Source organism: Fundulus heteroclitus, chromosome 2 (genome assembly GCF_011125445.2).
Source record: "Fundulus heteroclitus isolate FHET01 chromosome 2, MU-UCD_Fhet_4.1, whole genome shotgun sequence".
In the NCBI taxonomy this organism is placed as follows: domain Eukaryota; kingdom Metazoa; phylum Chordata; class Actinopteri; order Cyprinodontiformes; family Fundulidae; genus Fundulus; species Fundulus heteroclitus.
In genome coordinates this window covers 26,517,743-26,536,186 of record NC_046362.1, presented here as the reverse complement: position 1 = coordinate 26,536,186, position 18,444 = coordinate 26,517,743, and the positions used below count along the sequence as shown (strand labels likewise).

General features: G+C 41.6%; 1 protein-coding gene across 1 annotated transcript; it reads right to left on the bottom strand.

The window, feature by feature from the left end:
• Positions 1-2,220: 2,220 nt before the first annotated feature.
• Positions 2,221-3,434, bottom strand: phlda2 (pleckstrin homology-like domain, family A, member 2). The gene is made up of 2 exons (XM_012853237.3): positions 2,831-3,434; positions 2,221-2,722 (listed from the first exon to the last, which is right to left on the bottom strand). The coding sequence occupies exon 1, from the start codon at positions 3,272-3,274 to the stop codon at positions 2,870-2,872; it is 405 nt and encodes a 134-aa protein (XP_012708691.2). The 5' UTR covers positions 3,275-3,434; the 3' UTR covers positions 2,221-2,722; positions 2,831-2,869.
• Between the last annotated feature and the right edge of the window lie 15,010 nt (positions 3,435-18,444).

Below are 18,444 nucleotides of genomic sequence, written 5' to 3'. Positions count from 1 at the left end.
TTCCCACAAAATTGACCTTTTTATTTACATTTTTCTGTAAACCCTTTGAAACACGTGCGCTGATTCATGACAGCATGTCCTACTTGTCTAATAGTGGCCAAATTTAAGTAAATCCTAGAATAAAAATGGCATTTAAGTATAATCTGAAACAAACAACCACTGGTGATTTTAAGTTTTTATAATAATGGGAGAGTTTTCTTGCTCCTTTCTTGGAAAAGTACTTGTACAGAGACAGACTGCACCTTTAAGAGCTGCATTAATGTATTATAGACGCCTCGGTCAAGATTAATGAGTTACTACTGTCAGGGATTAGAGGAGATCTTGTGTGGGAGTTTTGCTGCATTTATCTGGATGATGAAACAACATGAAACGTACTTCTTTTCTGCCCTTCCTCTCCTTATCAGCGCGGCGTCTTCTGTTTGCAATAAATGCCTCAGAATGACTAGTTCTGCCCTGTCCATGTCTCTTTCAGGGAAAAAAATAATAATAACCCAAATGATGTCAGACCTTGCACTTCACACAGTAAATACTGTGCGGCTGTGTTCACACAATGATGCACCGAAGCCCGAGTGCAGATGTTCACGAAGCCTAAAACCAGAGGTGTTGCTCCGGAATGGTGGCAAGAAAACCTTACAGTACATAGTATATAGCGAGATGTAGAGTAGAATGAAAGGTCTGCTTCTGATCCCGCTTCAAAGAGTCAAAATGTTCAGAACCAGAAGGGTGCATCTTAAAAAAGCTCCCAAGGCGGGTCACTTAGAGATCTGGTGTCAAAAAAAAACCCTGGTTGCCCTTTGGTTCAGAGGCCAAAGGTGCATATTTATACACGTTTGTGTGTGTGTATGTAAGATTAACGTGGTGCCAATTTGTGAAGCAGTATTTTTAGATGGAAAGACGGCCCATCCGCTTCTGTAATACTCTACAGATCAAGGCTTTGATGCACTCATTGTAGCATGATCCCACTTCAAAGCCGTGCACATGGATAGGATTTGACAGGGAGGGGAGGAGGGACCGTACCATATCTTTCTTTATTCCGGCGACTCTGTGCCACCTCTGACCTGTGGGCATTTATGCTCACAACACACTTCCCCTCCATACAGGATCCCCAGCTGGAGACATTTAGATGTAGAAGGGCTGGTGTTGGGCTGTCGCTTCAGCTTTTACCAAAGTGCTGGAATGAACTCGCCCAGAATCATCTTATTTAGAAATACCTGCTTAGATTTATATCTGTGTTTTCATTTGATGGCTCAGTTTCTTTTTTCTAAATTTGAATACTCTCTCATATTTTATGCTAATTTGTATAAAAGCAAGACTATTATAAGGATTTTATTTTCAATTTAACATTTTATCTTTTTCTTCTAAGCCTCATTACAAAGGACCAAGACTCGTTTAGTTATTGTTTTCCCCTCTGGGTTCTCTGAAGCTCTTAAGACCTCTTCCAAATATTGGGTTTTCACTCATTTGTATCTGATCGTTTATTTATTTTTTATTTTTTTGTATAGTTTTTTGTTTTGTTGCTTGCAACAGTGCAAAAAGTGGAAAATGGATGGATGTCTTAAATTTAGATCATTTCTGGTAAAACACTGGACAAAATCTGCCTAAATATAATGTAGCTGAATTTTTGGCTCTTTGTTTGGTAAAATTCAGCGTAAGTCGATTGTAATTGAGACACTGAGACACATCTAACCATACTTTAAGATATCAGAATTTAAAAGTGGGCTTTGATTAGGTACCAATGATATAGTTGTAAAATGACACGACGACGCTAACCTGAGTGGCTTTTTTAAATTATTTTAGCCCGTTTCTCTCTGAACCGTTTCCCTCACGCTTATAAATGGCTGAAGACAGATCCTCTCCTTCTGCTTTGGCCTCAGAATAATGAGCTCCGATAAACCATGTTAATACATTTCAGAACATTATTTGAAATTCTTAAAATGAAAAAAACAACAACCACCATGTTCTTTTAATGCTTTTAATATGTTTTGCTTCAACCATATTCATCACATACTTCCATTATCAGATTGCACCACTCCAAGCAACCATAGAAGCCACCACACCTTGGAAGCAGGTGAGTTCAGATAAAACACGTCGAAGTGTCAGTTGATGCCGGCCAAACCTGCTATCAGCGATGAGTCAGGCCCCAAACCCTCCCAGGGACAATAAAGAGTCCCATTCACCGGACGCCAGAGAGGAAGAGGGACTTCCCTGTCCTCCACTCCCTTTTTTTTTACGGTTGCTGGTGAAAGGCATCCGTGCATATCAGATGCTTTCCCCCTGAATCACATGCAGGCCCAAGGAGACGTTAACGGACCTCAACAGCAAGAGGAAACCTTTTCAGAGTTAAAAAAAAAGCAAACAAACGTATGGAGCTGTGTCAAAAGCAGATTGATATTTATTCAAATAAATACATTTTTACACGTTTAAGCAGAAAATAACTTAGAAAAGACGAACAGTTTGCCAGTAACACCATACATCCTGGAAACACAATAAATTAACAAGATTTCAGTCACCATTTCTCTCGGAGGGGTGAACATGAAATAGTGCTGACGGTTCAAGAGTTCAGTCCACTTTTTGAGATTTTAAAAGTACATGTGTGTCGGTGTGGGTCAGTTGTCCCCTCTGTGAGGGAGCTCAATCCCGAACAGTCCTTCATCTCTGGACCGGATGACCTAGTCTTCCTTGTTGGTCCGTTTTCCATTCTTTTCTTGATAGTCCATAGACTCTAGAGGAGGCAATTAAAAAAAACCTGTTAGACGTTTTGAAGCAGTTTAATCCATCATCATATTTACATTCGTATACTGTGTGATCCAAGTGTCCGAGCGTCTCTCACCTTATTTGGAGTAGTGCCGAGGCTGCGTTCTGGAGCCGCTCAGGGCGCCCTGGCCATGCGCCTCTCCTTTCCGGGCGACGCGCTGTCGTTGACCTGCCGCGTCTTAAAGTCCTGGATGGCCTTTTGGTTCTGGAAGTCAATCAGGGCCATGAGGATCATTGTGCTCCAGCAGTTGTGCTCCGCCGGGCACCGGAAGTCGATCTCTTTGTTATCTTTGGTCACGATGGTGAAATAGGTGAATTTGCCGGTGTGCTCCACGCAGTCCACGGTCTTAATGGACTGCAGCGTGAGCTCTTTGCTCTTGGAGCGCCTCTGCGTGTTCGCGTAAATGGTGAGGCTGTCCTTGGTCAGGACGCACGTCTTCTTCTTCCACAGCTGGAGGAGGTTGTCGCTCCTCTTCTCCAGCTCTCCCTCCTTGATGATCTCCACCGTTGGCAATTTCATGGCTTCTGCCGGTGAGCTCGCCGAACGCACACCTCTGCTTTCTCCGTCCCAAATTCCGAAGAAGGAGCTTCTCCGCGGCGATCGTAGTAATCCAGAACGTGGCTGACTGTGAATGAAAGCGGCTCCCCGGGTTTTTTATAGTGCCGGCCCGTCCCTCCTGACGTCATACGGGTGTTTGGGAATGCAGCTGCCAGAGCAGAATCACGGCAGCGTGTGGGCGGAAGCTGTGGCGCATGCAGGTGGGGGAGGGACGGGGCCTAATTACGCTGCCGACATGTTAATTTGTAACCCAAATCCCACTGTGGGGTTTGTCCAAATATTTGCCCGCTCCGCGGTAATCACCAGATGTGCACACACACACAGATGCTCTGTGGGCATGTATAAGAGTTAATGAGAATCGTAATAATTACAGATCAATCATTATGACCACCCTTCAGGGGGCATTCTGTTTTGCTTCTCTGCCTTCACACACAGACGAACCTGACTGTGGCATTCCTGATCCGTAGGGTTTAATACGGCGTAATACCATCCTTTGGGGGCAAAAGCAGCGTTTTGGCTTCTATAGGAAGGTTTATTGATGTGTTCATGAGATTTTTGACCATGAGGCTCTTTTATGAGGTCAGACACTGATGCTGGACGAGATGACCCGGCCCGGAGTCTCCACGACTCCACAGGGAAGTTTTTCCACACACAACCTGCTCATCCTTGGGTTATGTTGGAGCAGGAATGGGGCACCCAATATTAACTTAAATGTATTGAATCTTTAACAGAACGCACGAGTAGAAGGGAACAACACCTGAGAGAAAATTAAATAAATGGAGTAAATATCAGGCGTCAAGCCTTCTTTGGTACAGCATGATCTTTTTGTAAAATTATGTAAAGGTAAGGTGGATATTTTGGCTATCTGCCAAATTTAAATATTTACAAGCGTTTACACGCAATGGTAAAGTTTCTCATCCGTTAGACTTACATTTTCCTTTCAGGAGAATATAAAAAACATTTTTATTCGTCATGGTTAATGGTTGGTATTTGCTCTTTTTTTAAATAATACAGACGGCAGAAACATAAAACAAACAAACAAAGAAAAAATAAGATGCAAACTTGACATATAATCTTCCTTAATACCATTTGTTATCCATTTTGTCATCCCGTTCTGGAAAAATAATTTCGTCTTGCACTGATACTAAATTCTCTCAAAAATACTGAGGTCAGGAGAGCTTTAATCTTCCTTTTTCAGCTTCAGACCGGTTTAGGCTTGTGTCTTGGATCTAATCATCACAATTTTACCCCTTTTGAAACTCTTCTTGTCCATTTTTTTTTATTCTACCATCAGCTTTGAAGGAAGAAAAAAAAAAGAAGCCCATTTGCTGCCTAATAAATCCCACCGACTAAAAGGTGTACGATGAAGAGATAAACAGCTTTACTCACTTCACTTGTCAGCGATCATAAAATTACTCCCGGTTGTAGAATAATAGTGGAACTTTGAAATTCCCTGCTACAATTTACAAATGTGGCTCATTTTCCTAGACAGATCATGGTTATTTATTCTCTTCGGTTAGCCACGCTTGCCGCCTACTCTTGTGATTCGTTAACAGGTTGACTAAATTTGTTGTGGCTCCGTAGGTGTTGCTATTCCAGTCTGTGAATGTCAAACCAAAAACAATAAAAGGGCAAAAATAACCAAGTGCACAGTTTCCGTTCAGAGAGGTCACCGCTCATCAGGCTCCATGTCAGCAGCTGCAGCAGAAGATGAGTTACAGCCAGGTTCCCAAACTGTGGTTCAGGTACCAATGATGGTACTTAGGATGTTTTTAGAGGCCCTCAGAATAACGTGTGCTTAGTGGACTCAGTCACGCCGATCTTTGTTTCAACTCAGAAGAGAAGTTCAGTCCCAATTACCAACTCCCTGGTATGAACTGAAGTGGAAAAAAGTGAGCCATAGTAACTGCTAGTGGCTACTTATGGATCCACGAATGACATCACAAGTTAGTGGAAAAGCTATCCAGTACTACTAACACTCTAAAACAGCGTGTTTCATCTCTGGTTATGAATTCAGACATCACAGGAACATGTTCATTACCAGATGTTGTACAGTACTGTGTCTGTAAAAGATTTAGTGAGATACAAACAGTCAGAAAATGCAAAGAAACTGTTTATTATTGAAGCCTTACGCTGTTTTACACAAGCGGAAGCCTTATTGGTTTTTGAGGTCAGAATAAGAAAATAAACGTCTGAATTTCCTCATTTGACTTCAGTGGACTTCCTATCCTGGTGCCTATCTCCAGCAGTCATGGGGAGAGGAGCAGTGCACACCCTGGACAGGTTGCCAGTCCATCACAGGGCACCCATGCCTGCACGTACTCATACCAAAGGGCAATCTAGAAAGACCAATTAACCTAAAATGCATGTTTTTGGATGGTTGGAGAACGCCAGAGAACCTGGAGAGAAGCTACGCCTGTGTGGGGATAATGTGCAAACTCCACGCAGAAAGACCCCAGACCAGGACCAGAACCCAGGACCTTCTTCCTGAGAAAGGAAAAAGCCTGTTTAGCTACAGTAGTTTGGAAACTGAAAAAAAATCACAGTTTTCCAAGGTACATGGGAACAAATTGTGTATTATGTGTCAATGAAGTGAGATATAACCAATTTAGACCTCTATTACTTAACAAAATGATAGCTATCAATGTAGGGTACTGTAATCTTTTCTGCACCTAATTATTAGAAGCTAGCTTCATCCAATGGAAATTAATAAATATAGTTTAAAGATTACCAGTTGTTAAGAAACTAATTGATTTTTGGCCATTTTGTGCTTAGTTAACCTTTAATCAGTCCCTTACCAATCAACTAATAGCATAAACAAATTCACCATAGTAGTGACTTATCTGGCATTTCATCATCATCCAGCTGTTAGGTTAACTAATGTAGTCCTTTTATAGTAATGTATTATGAGGAAAGTACTGCTTGTAAAACAATGTAGGTTTCATTAAAGTTTACTATTCTATCAATTAGTAGAGACTGCTTGTTTATTTGAGATCATAAAGTTACAATACAAGGTTCATAGTGAGTTTGCTGCTGCAGCGCTTTATTATTATCTTCCATAATTTCATTGGGAGTGTTAAAATAACCCAACAGATCAGTGAAATACTTATTAAAATTTGCACAGCACTACATGCCAATAAGTCAAGTAAAATCAGCTTTAAATGTTTAACGTATTTAAATAAAAGCTATTCCATTATAAGTAAATCCACTGAGGCACCCTCTTACTCAACATCTGTGCTGATCTCAGAGATAGACCTTTTTCTGTTAGCTTGAATCACTAACCATGGATAAATTCCTTAATAGAAACAATTTTTCAGGATTTTTCCAAGTTACTTATCATTTACATGCAACAAGAACGAGAAACGAAACGTTGAGCCAAAAGATTTATGAACAATCCTTGTTGCCCTTTGATATCCCTCCTGAGGTGTGGCCGTGTCTCTTATCGCCCCGGATGTCCACCGCTCCCCTCTCTGTGCTCCTTTATCGGCTGCTGGCCACACCGTCACCGTGTCCGTCAGCTGACTGACGCGGTCATGGCTCTTCATGTCAGACGGACAGGAGCAAACGCCAGCTGAGAGTCACTCAGCTCCTTCAGCCGGTGTCAGTCAGTCAGCGGGAGGCTGGTCGTTAAAAAGCGCGTGTCATCGGGTCTTGATCTGCAATCTGAAGGCTCCTGCTTGGGTTCAGCTGAAGTACACAGCAGCAACCGCAGCTTTTTGTTTCAGATTCACATAAAAAAAAAACGCACGTCCTGTTTGCAAAAAAAGTTACAGTAGACGTCCTCGTCACGGATCTGGGGTAAATTTTTAAATAGGTGTTAGATCTCTGCTCCGTGTGGCAGCCATGACACCCGATCCGTGACGCCACCAAGCGCATTCGGATGAGTGGAGTTAACGTTTTCAATGAACTTTAAATTTAACAAGGCCGTCCTTCTGTTAGACTGAGACACTAGAGCTAACCGCATCTCATTCGGGCAAGGCGCTTTTTCATCGCGGACGGCTGCAGTGAAACGAAAGAGTTTTTTGGACGAACCTCAGCTCGATCCCAGACAAATTGCGAAAACCTTCTGAGTGGGCGCAACAAGGTCAAACTGCTTGTTTTTCCCGACAGAAGAAGTTAATTTCCCCCTCACTTTAAGTCTGATGATTAAAACAAACGAAGGAGAAACAGCTGCTGTGGCTACAGTGAGTAGGAGACGATCAAACAGGCATACGAGAGGTAACGAGAGACCACTATGTAAAGGGTACGCGATTACACAATTAAAAGGCAATAATGAGGCATCCCATGACTTCCCCTGTTCTGAGTTCTAAACTTGTGAAATAAATTCGGCTTTAGTCGGAAAACAAACCATGTTTTGGGGAATTGTGAGCCTGCACGCCGCTGACCTTGACGCGGCGTGCAATCAGAGATTGAAAGGAGCCAAAGACAAAACCCGAGTGAGTCATTTTCTACATCTATCTCCCCGAACATGTGTTGAGACAGGAGCAGGATGTGGCGGTCAGAGCTCTCGTCTGACCTCCAAGGAGACAAAAAGCGCACGTGTGCAGCGGGCCCGACAGCCGAGCTGGCTTTCTGCTGAGTGAAAAGGCACCTCCGCCTCTTCGCCTCCTTCCTCTCCGCTCCCTTTTGTTATCTGCTGGTGTTTGCCTGAGGTGAAGTGGAGTTTTTGTTTGCAGGAGTTTTGTGGTGGAAGCTCCCGGACATGCCCAGGCCATGACTCAGTGAGCGGGGAGGTGTGGAGGGGTTTGCTTGCCATAGGAGGGTCAGGGGGTTTTTATGTGATGGAGTAGTCTATCCATGAGTCTGTGCATGAGTAGTATTGGTTATTTTTTATTTAGTGCATTTGTTAAGAGTAGATGTTTAAATCTATAAAATGTTGACAAATTATAGAGGGAGTACAGACAAATATTGTTTGTCATTCTGCTGGTAATATTTTCTATAACCTTCTTTTACCGGGAGGAAAAGTATTTAGTTGTCTCTGACAACATTTCACCAGACTTTGACCATTCGTCTTGGTATAATCTCACAAAATCCGTCTGGGGCATCCCTTAAGGCTTTTCATCTCTTTAACTCACCTGACAGGTTTTCTATAGGATTTAGGTCTGGAGACCGACGTGGCCATCTAAGAAGTTTGATTTTGTTTCCGCTGAAGTGTTTTTGTGTGGATTCGCCCGTATAGCTTGCATCAATATCCGGCTAAGAGAACCTAAGATTAATCAAATTCAGGTTTTTACAAGAGTTCCCCACATTAGTTATCATGTCCTTGCATTTCAAAAAAGTTTTTTTTTTTTTTTAACTCTTACAAGGTTCTCTGGGCTTTTGAGAGAGAAACAGGCCCATAGCATCTTAGATCTTCCATCATACTTAACTGTGAGCATCAAGTGATCATCTACATATACTTTTTTTCACGCCTGGACTGTTTGTTGTCAGTGTACTGTTCCAGTCTAAGTCCTTTAAAGCTGAGCAAACTCCATGTTTACGTTTGTGATGGTAGGACAGAAAAAGCTTTGTTCTTGATTCTGTCTCTAAAAACTGCTTGGTAGTCAGGCAGCATATCTAATGCTTGTTATGAACACCTGCTGACACAAAGATGCCACTGTTTGTTGCAGTTCTCCAGCAATGAGCTTTGGGGATTTTATAATAATAATAATAATAATAATAATAATAATAATAATAATAATAATAATAATAATAATAATAATAATAATAATAATAATACATTTTATTTTTAAAAGTGCCTTTCAGAATGCTCAAGGACACTGTACAGAACAAGCAGGACAATAAAGTTAAAACAACAAACGATCAAAAGTACAATGAACCGGCAAACAGAGAATGGGAACTTTTGAACAGACAGTCTAATTTTGAGTTTAGATTCAAACTGCCTTATCATGCTGCTCACTATGTCTGGTGGCAGAATAAATGTTAGGCTTTGTCCAGCTTATTGTGCCAAGTGGAGATACAGAAATGGGCCTCTGTATCATGTCTTAGAAACAGAAAGTCATTGTGTTGTTATTATAAATATTTAATATTATATTTACATATAAAAAATCATCCATATTAAAGATGTCAACATTGTGCCACTGGTGATTTAGTAAAAATATTTATTTTCTCAACATAGGATTTTTTTCAACTGAATAAATGTTCTCAATATAAGATATTTTTTCTTATTTTCTTTTGTTTAAATGATGTAGTGTGAAACTTTTTACACATTTTTACCAACAGATTTCTCCACTTCCACAAGCATAAACTTACATTCGGACCACTGTACACTTCATGTATATCCATACTTCAATAAAGTAAAGTTAGAAAATATAAGAGCTAATCACGTGTGAGTTTACGTTGCTGCAACAAGAAAACCTGAACATTTCCCCCCCTTTTTTTTCCTGTTATCCCAGCTTGTGGGAAAGTACAACTATCTCTGGAGGCGATTGGCTCATGCGAGGGATCTCTGGATGTGTGTTGTGACAACCTCGAGTTCAAATCAGTGCCCCCAGGATCTCGCTGTCTCCGCACAGACTAAACAGACCTAAAGAGAGGAAGTCAGATAGATAGTGCACCACCTGCAACATCTTAGGAAGGCTTTTGATAAAACGAATGCAGGCTAAAGTGAGGATGGAGGTGAAAGAACTGAATGTTTCTTCTTCTGTTTTTACCCCCTCATGTTTATTTCAGAGTGCTGCAGCCTTGCAGTCATGGGCGCATGGGTGTGACAGGACAGCGAGTGGAAGGACCAGAAAATCCCGGAGCTTGGAGGACATGTCGAGGCATGAAGCTGCGCAGTGTTCGCCGTGAGCCTCATAAGCAAAACCCTGGTGACAATTATTTAGGCTGAAAATAAAAATGATATGTGGTGAGAAGTCATATGTAGTGGAAAACAAACACAGAGCGCTGTGCAACATTTTACAGGACTTCGGGGATCTAATTAGGGAGTCTTATGCAACGCTTACATTTAACATGCTCCTTGTTAAACTACAGTGAACCCAACTTTTATTCAACTTCTACAATTAATTGAAGTAAAACTAATGTGACACAAAACTGCTAGGGGTACGGCGATGTGCTGTCACAGTTACAACGACGTCAGACTTTGAGTCTTTAATACTGGCGGTGAATGTGAATAAAATGGGGAGAAAAAAACGATTTCTTTAAATTGTATGATGCGCTCAGAAAAATGTTGCATTTGAGAAGCAAGCACTGAAAAGTAAAAGATGAAAACGCAGGCGTATCCTCCAGTTCATCAGATTCTTCTTCCAAAGAGTCTGAGTTTCTTGTAATTATGCAAAGTGTGTGATTAAAAAAAAAACAAAAACAAAACAACAACTCTGGAAGTTGCTCTAAAGGTTTTCCTTTGAACTTCGGAGACTCTTTCATTTTGAAGCACATTTTCAGTGGATTGTTGTCTGCTCTTTTGTCAAGCCGCTTAACTCGGCTCTATGAATCATTCGAGCACCAAAGAGGCTCTATAAGCCAGCGGGATTAACCTGTGTTATGTCCACACATTACAGAAAACTTGGCAAATGTCAAAGATGTCACAGTTTAAGACATAAAAAAGGGTTTTTAGCACCAACAAGGTGATTCCCAAACAGCAATTAGGCTACCTAAAACTTAAATCTCTCAGTTCCAGAGGCAGGTGTTTGCTTGATTCATCCCTTTGTCCGAAGGACATGATGTTTGGATGATGCTCATCTTTTGTAATCCACTGTCTTTTAGGCAAACACTGAACATAATACAAAGACCAGAAACTCAGCAAAAAAAAAAAAAGAAAGAATCAAAAGTCCATTCAAGTAAAAAAAAAAAAACTTTGCAAGTCCTTCACATGGCCTGAAAAACCAATCATCCTAAACATTATAGGAAAAGCTGACTTTAGCATAAACAACTTGGGGCAGTTAAAAACTGCAGAGAATGAGATGCAATTTTACATATACAACAGCTCCTGCCAAAGTATTCATACTTCTTGAACTTGTTCACATTTAGTCACTTTACAACCACAAACTTCAAAGTATTTTGGGATTTTACAAGAACAACCAACACAAAGTATTGTATAATGTAAAGTGGAAGGAAAAGAATATGTTTTTTTTTCATATATATGAGAAAGGGTATAATGCATTTATATTCAGCCAAAAACATGAAGGTGCTTTGGTCTGCCTGTACGTTTAGCGTCGTCCTGCTGGGAGGCGAACCCGTGCTCTTAAAGGGGTTCCTTCTAAGGTTGCCCTGTATTTGGCTCCATCCATCGCCCGTCAGCTCTGACCAGCTTCCCTGTTGCTGCTGTAGAAAAGCATCCCCATACCATGATATCACCACCACCATGTGTGTTCAGGGTAGCAACCACTGCTAAGCATTTTGGTCAAGTTTAATTTGAGATCTGCAAACACGCACAACTAATAGTTGCCCTGTCAAAATAAAATCCCTGATATTAACAGCGGATCTCTTCAACTCTTCCAGACGTCTTGGTATTCTGAATTTTGATCAAAGCCCTGATTTTGCCTATGTTAGTTTAGGTGGAAGGTGATTTCTTGGTAAGTTTGCTGTTGTGCCACACTTCATATTTTCAGATCAGTTCTCTGTGAGATGTTAAAAGCTTTATAAAGCAACCCTGCTTCAAACTTCTTCACGGCTCTCTCCCTGGCCTCTGCTCTGAGCCCCTCACAGAGCAGCTGCGTTTATTCTGAGATTAAATCATATACAGCTGGACATTTTTTTTTTTTTTTACCATTTATTGGACCTCTGCCGCTGGATGCATGTTACAGAGATTTTCTTTTATTAGCAAAAACATATAAAAGTACATAATATTTTACTTTCACGTCACAATACCGTGCTACTATGGGTTGTTCTATCACACTAAATCCTAATAAAATACCTTCAGTTATTTAAACAGAATGCAACAAAGTGTAAAAATAAAAGTACTTTAGCAAGGTACAAAATGCCGTTCTGAAACCGGCCTAAATACGTAACTATTATATAACTAAGATGTTTTGTTGCTGCTAATCTGGTCCAACATATCCAAAGTAAATTTTGTTTTTAAATATTCTGAAACTTGTAAGCTGTTCTACATAGTTCTGTCCAGATGAAGTTTTGCCATATCCGGCAGTGAGCAAGACAAGGCATTTTTTTTAAATTATCCTCGTGAGCGGCGGTGAAAACCTTCCCTCTAACAGCAAACTATACATAGTCCAGCAAACAAAGGCCAGCAGTATGGATGAGCTGCACTTGATGGGTCGCTGACAAGTCCAGCAGAGCCCTGCAGGTAACAGCTGCTGACGGTCACATGGACGCGCATTCATAAAAAACCCACACATCCACTTCTTTTTGCTCTTTGTGCACATACCCTTGTGATGAGACTCTCCAGCTATTCGAGGCATTGTTCTGATAAGCCATCTGTGTGTGTGTGTGTGTGGCCGTGCTGGCATTTTGCACCGTGGGAAAAAGAACAAATGGTGGATGAGGACTTTGAGCAAACACAATACTGTAGGAGGTTAAAGACAAGGCAAGGCAAATTTGTTTGTATAGCACATTTCAGGACAAAGACAACGCAAAGTGCTCGAACACAGACATGGCTGCAGAACCTGTGGACAGTTTACGGCGGCAACTACAGATCGTAAAGAGTAGAAAATGTGAAATTTCTTCATGTCCTTTGTAATATACCCGCTACTTTTCACATCCATTTTCTTCTTTTTGAGGTTTTTACGGCACTAGTGGCTCGTTTTTCGTATAATGGGCTGACGGGTAAAGGAGTACGAGAGAGAGGGAGACATGCAGCCATGGACCACAGGTCAGAGTCAAACCTGACGTCATGCGTGTTAACCACTGCGCCACCAAAGCACGCCCCTTCACATCCATTTTCTCATCAACCCAACCTAAATCCGAAAATGTGGAGACTCGTGTTTCTGCCAACCGAACAACCTGAGCAGGGAGAAGCCGAGGCGTGTCAGACACATTGGCACCCAATGAAAACCAAGCAATGACTGCTGTGATTAATCAAAGAGGTGCAACGCTGTAAACTCTGAGCACAGTGACACTCAGAAACTTGGCTATCCGGCACAAGGGACCTGCTACCTCTCAAGCCAACACCTCCCCAACCTCTTAAGGAGGACGTCGGCGCTGGCTGACATGCATTTCTGCCTGTCCTTATGCGCCGGATAAGGCTCAAGGATTTGTGGATAGCAGTAGCATGGTGGAGTTTCTCAAAACCGCAGTCTTAACACAAAATCCAGCTGCATTCAAAGAGAAGGTTTCCGTCTGAGCCCTTTAGAATTTAGAGCTATTAAAATCAGAAACACAGAGACATTTAGTGGCACCTCTGATAAAGATTTGTAAAAGGCCATAAAGTGAATTGATATTTTATCGCAGTAACATAATGCCACACTGAACATTTTGGATCAGTGTTAATTAACTGATCTGGTTAAAGGGAATATGGCTGGGCAGACTGGCCTGGGGTTCTCTGCAACTGTGTCTGTGCAGACCCCCGGTGGACCCCCGGTCGCTCTTGGTCGGCGCTATGCAGTCAGACGGGAACAGAGACACTTAAAATAAAACACATCCGCTTTGGGGAAAATACTAAATAAAATCTCTGAACTGCAAGTTAAACGTTGCACACTTTCTGGCCAGGCCATATTTAGGTTTATCCTGAAAAACACACAGCTCAATAAATAATCAGTATAACGTTTCAATAAACAGTGTACCCATTATTCTGCAGTTATTTGTTCAACTCCCTTTTGCAAACAGGTCAAGGCTTGATCTCCGTCGGCATGGAGCAAATTAAGAGAAGGATCTTTGGTCGTCTCTCTTTGTAAGAAAAAAAAGTGAGAACAGAGTCCCCCGGTTCTCGCTTTTTCAGGTTCATAGTTGGATGTAGATGGCAGTGGAAGAATGGGGATTTTGTGTCTGGTGAACCACGTCCCTGCTGATTCAGTCATATGTTTTGGATTAGATTAGATTAGATTTGACTTTATTGTCATTACACAGGTACAGGTACAAGGCAACGAAATGCAGTTTAGGTCTAACCAGAAGTGCAATAGCAGCAAGTGCAGGATAAACAATGGTTCCATGAGTACAGGACATGGATATGTACTGAATAAATATAGAGATGAATACTATTATAAACAGAATTTCACTGATTTGTCCTATGAGTATAAAATATAGATAACTAGCATTGTGAACTAAATTTACAGCTGGATATGTACCGAATATAATATACAGGTGGATATTACTATGAAATATGAAGGATGCTCCAAAGGCACTGCTGGGATGCATTGTCTTGTTGAGGGACCCAGTGAAGACCCAATTTTATTTAAAATGTTAATCCATTCAAAAGAGTCCGTGACGCCATGCGGACTAACAGGGGTCTCTTCTTTGAAAAAGAAGCAGACCCACAGCATCACAGATCCTCCACCTTACTTTAACTTTTTTTTTCTTTTTTTTGCACTGTTTGTTGCACACCACACCCAGGAGGTGAGGATGACGCCATCTGACCAAAACATGGTCTGGTTGAAGTCGGAAATTATTTTTTACCCCCCTTACAGCCTAAAAATTGCCGTCTTTGTCGGGGTATACAGTACTTTATAGACGTTCACATGAACTTTAATCAACTTGAAAAGCCACGTTAAATCACCAAAAAAAAAAAAAAAAAGGTTTCCGCTAAAATTATTTTAAGTGGATTGGTTGGTTTTCCAGGAACTGCTCCAGTAGGAGTTTCGTTAAAACATTTATTTTCGAAACTCTTCAGTGTGAGATTACTTACTGTAATAAAATTAATGTTTATTTTAACGTGTTTTACATATCTATACTAGGCATGTTGGCAAAAGAGAGGTATCTGCACATTGCCGAGATTAAAGCGGCTAGCTTTTTACTCTTGCTAAATGAGTATGGCTTTCATCTTAACAATTCGTAGGTATTCAGAGGTAATTTGCGAGCAAGGCATTAGCTAAGAATGACTCCAGAATGCTGTTCGGCCTGAATGAAGCATTTCGTGAACGCATAACCAATAACCTAACTGTCATGCTTGACTGTAATTCCCACACATATTTTAACGGGGAAGCGAGCACACAGGCTTATTTCCTCCTGTGACTTTGCGGACGGTTAAGAGGTGTGAGCCGGACGGTGCCTCAGTGACTCCAGGACTCCATTCTTGACGTCTTGATGCGGCCAAGAATGGCAGGCATGCAGGTCTGCATTTCTTCTCCCAGCGAGGAATGCTGCTTTCACTCTGCCTTCTGCATAGCTTCAATGAGCCTTGTACGATAAACCAAGAGTCTTTCCGTGGTATTAATCTTATCTGTGGTGGCCGACCTGACAGTTGGAAGTTTCTTCTTGCTTGTGTTTCAGCCCTTGTGACCTGTCGCCCGTCAAGGTCTGGCTGACAACACCACTGTGATATTAATCGCTTTGAAGAGGCATCTCTGTCAAACAGGGAAAGACTAATCAGAGCCAAATTTGGCAACTGTAAAAAGGATAGAGTTCCTGCAACAAAATCAAATCTGTATTTTTTTTTTTTTTTTTTTTGGGTGCAGACTCTGAAAAACATGTCCTGAACAACACCAACCCAACCTGATTCTATCAGAATCAGGTTGGGTTGGTGTTGTTCTTTCATAGACGTTACCTCCGTTCAAACCCACGATTTGCCATTTCACATATGCATATCGTTTGCATATGTTTAAACCAGGCCTGCTCCAGATCATCCCATTCTGCAGACACTTTATGCAACTTGAAACCAGTTCGCGCAACGCAGCCCTGCCCCGGCTGCAGATTGTTTCGGGCTAAACGTGCCGCACCTAGCTACCCGTTCATTCAAAGATCCATTCATAAATCCAGACGGAGGAGTGCTGCAGCCCTGCTATGCTGTGACTGGGCGTGAAGCTTGCTTTCTCACACAGGAAACATGGGATAATAAATGAAAGAGTTAAGATTAGCTTGTGCTATTATTTGTAATTGACATTTAAGCACACACACAGACAGAGGAGAACAAAGCGAGCGGAGCTTTAAGATGAATTAAGTTTTTTTTTTATTCCCACAGTAATGCATTAATCTTTGTCTGACTGAATGTACCTAATACAAGCTACATTTACATGGACAAAGGTAAATGGGATAAACAGCCGATCGAAATACAGAAGTGGCATGTGAACAAGCCAGTCGTAATATGATGATCAAAGTAAGCTCAATCGGAATGAAATTGTAATTTTAATGAGCGGGGTGCTTTATGCCGATTGAAAATCCAATCAACCAGCATATAAATGCTTATCAGGCTCAAGTTATGGCGAATGTGGCAAACTGACCAGAGTGCGCATGTGCGCCCCGTCGTAAATGTGACGTGCTTCCACGTTGGTGAGTGGTGGAAATACGTCCGGAAGCAAAACTGTCTGGGCTCCCGATGCAGATTTTCTATTCGAAAAATAAAAGAACTCAAAATTGTTGCTTACTCAGTAACGTTTCAACCGTAATCAGAACCTGGTGCAAGTCCAGCCTGGGCGCTCGGAAGACAAACAAACCCGTATAATACTGTTTTGTTTACTATTTTCTGTTGTTTAGCAAAGATGGAAGTTCTTCTTCTTCTGTTTGTTTTTAGGGGAATTTGATAAGTGCCCATGTCAGAGTAGCCTCGTGAGACCATCCTGGTCTCGCGAGCTTTCAAGGTTTCACTCGCAGATCAGTCTGGCTACTCTCCGTTAAAGAAAATTTGGAGCCGTTCACCAAACGAACGTCCAATCAGCGTTGGCTTTGAGGCGGGTTGAGGTGTGACGCAACGAGGAGCGACAGTTCAGTCTAAAGAACATGGCGGCTTCAGCCGATGAAACTAGTGTTAGCGTGGCTATCGAGCAAGTTTTATCGGAATTACAGAGTATTTCTTTGCTGAGCTAACGAGCCTTTACCTGCAGCAGCAAGAGTAGCTTGGTTTGTGGTTGTGTTTTCGTCGTCGCTCGTAACAGAGCAACGACGAATCTGATTGGTTCATTTGGCCCGTCTATCACCAACAAAGGCCAATCAGCTAACCAGTATTTTTGCCCCTTCCCAAAATTACTTTAACGGAAGGTTTCCAGATGGATATGCGGAGCAAATCTATCTGGCGGAGTCAGGTAAATGTCAGAGTGGTTCTATTCTGAATAAAGTCAGGTGCATACACACACACGCACATTATGATTGGATTACTTGATTGTGTGGCCATATAAATGGTACAATCCAATTATTTAATGCAAATACGTTTTAATCCGATCGTGAAATTTTGTGCATGTAAACATACCTACTGTCTCAGCTTGAATTTTGTTATTTTTCTCCTCTCACAGTCTAGAGCAACATTTCATGTCCAATGTGACCTGGGCATGAAATAACCCATAAAAAGGGTTAAGCTTTGGCCAAGAACTGTCAAACTCCATTTCTTAACACCCACATACAACATCCGAGCATAAAGATTTACTGTGAAGCGAGCCTGACGTGTTGAGTCACGGCCGTGTTTGGTCTCGTTCTTGGAGGAGGCTGTGCCCCCCGCACCACCTTTGGGAAGTCGGCCTGCCTGAACAGTGTTGGCGTGTGGAGTGCGTCGTGGAAATGTTGGAGAAAGGGGGCTGAAGTAATCTACAGGCTCTGCACATTGGTTAGCGTGGGCTGATGTTCCATGGAACAAGCTAATTTACCCCTCTAGTTTTGTCCTCCTCCTCCTCCTCCCACTGGGCTTACTGGCAAAAGCATTCGCTAACGTTGAACTTTTCCACATGCTGCCATGGGCTATTACATCCACAAACTTTAAGGTGTTTTATAATTAAAGACAAAGTAGCATAAAATATGGAGGGAAACTATAGCTCCACATTTTATAGCTTTGAAAATAGAAAATATAGCTTTGAAATCCTTTAACAAAAAAAAAATGTACCGTGTGCCATGCATGTATATTTAACCCACAGCAGTGTTACAAAGCATCTATGAACACCAGTGTTCAAGTTTTAACAAGAGTTAGCTTGGAGTTAGCTTTGAACTTTGACTAGGCCATCCTAACACAACTAACGTTTATCTCTGTCTGTATGCTTTAGGGTTGAAGGTGAAACTCCACAACACCATGAATGCTTTTGCTGTCTCTAGCAGGCTGGATTCCAGTGTTGCTGTATTTAGCTCAATGCATCGTCCTATTAAATATCCTAATAGCAAGAGAT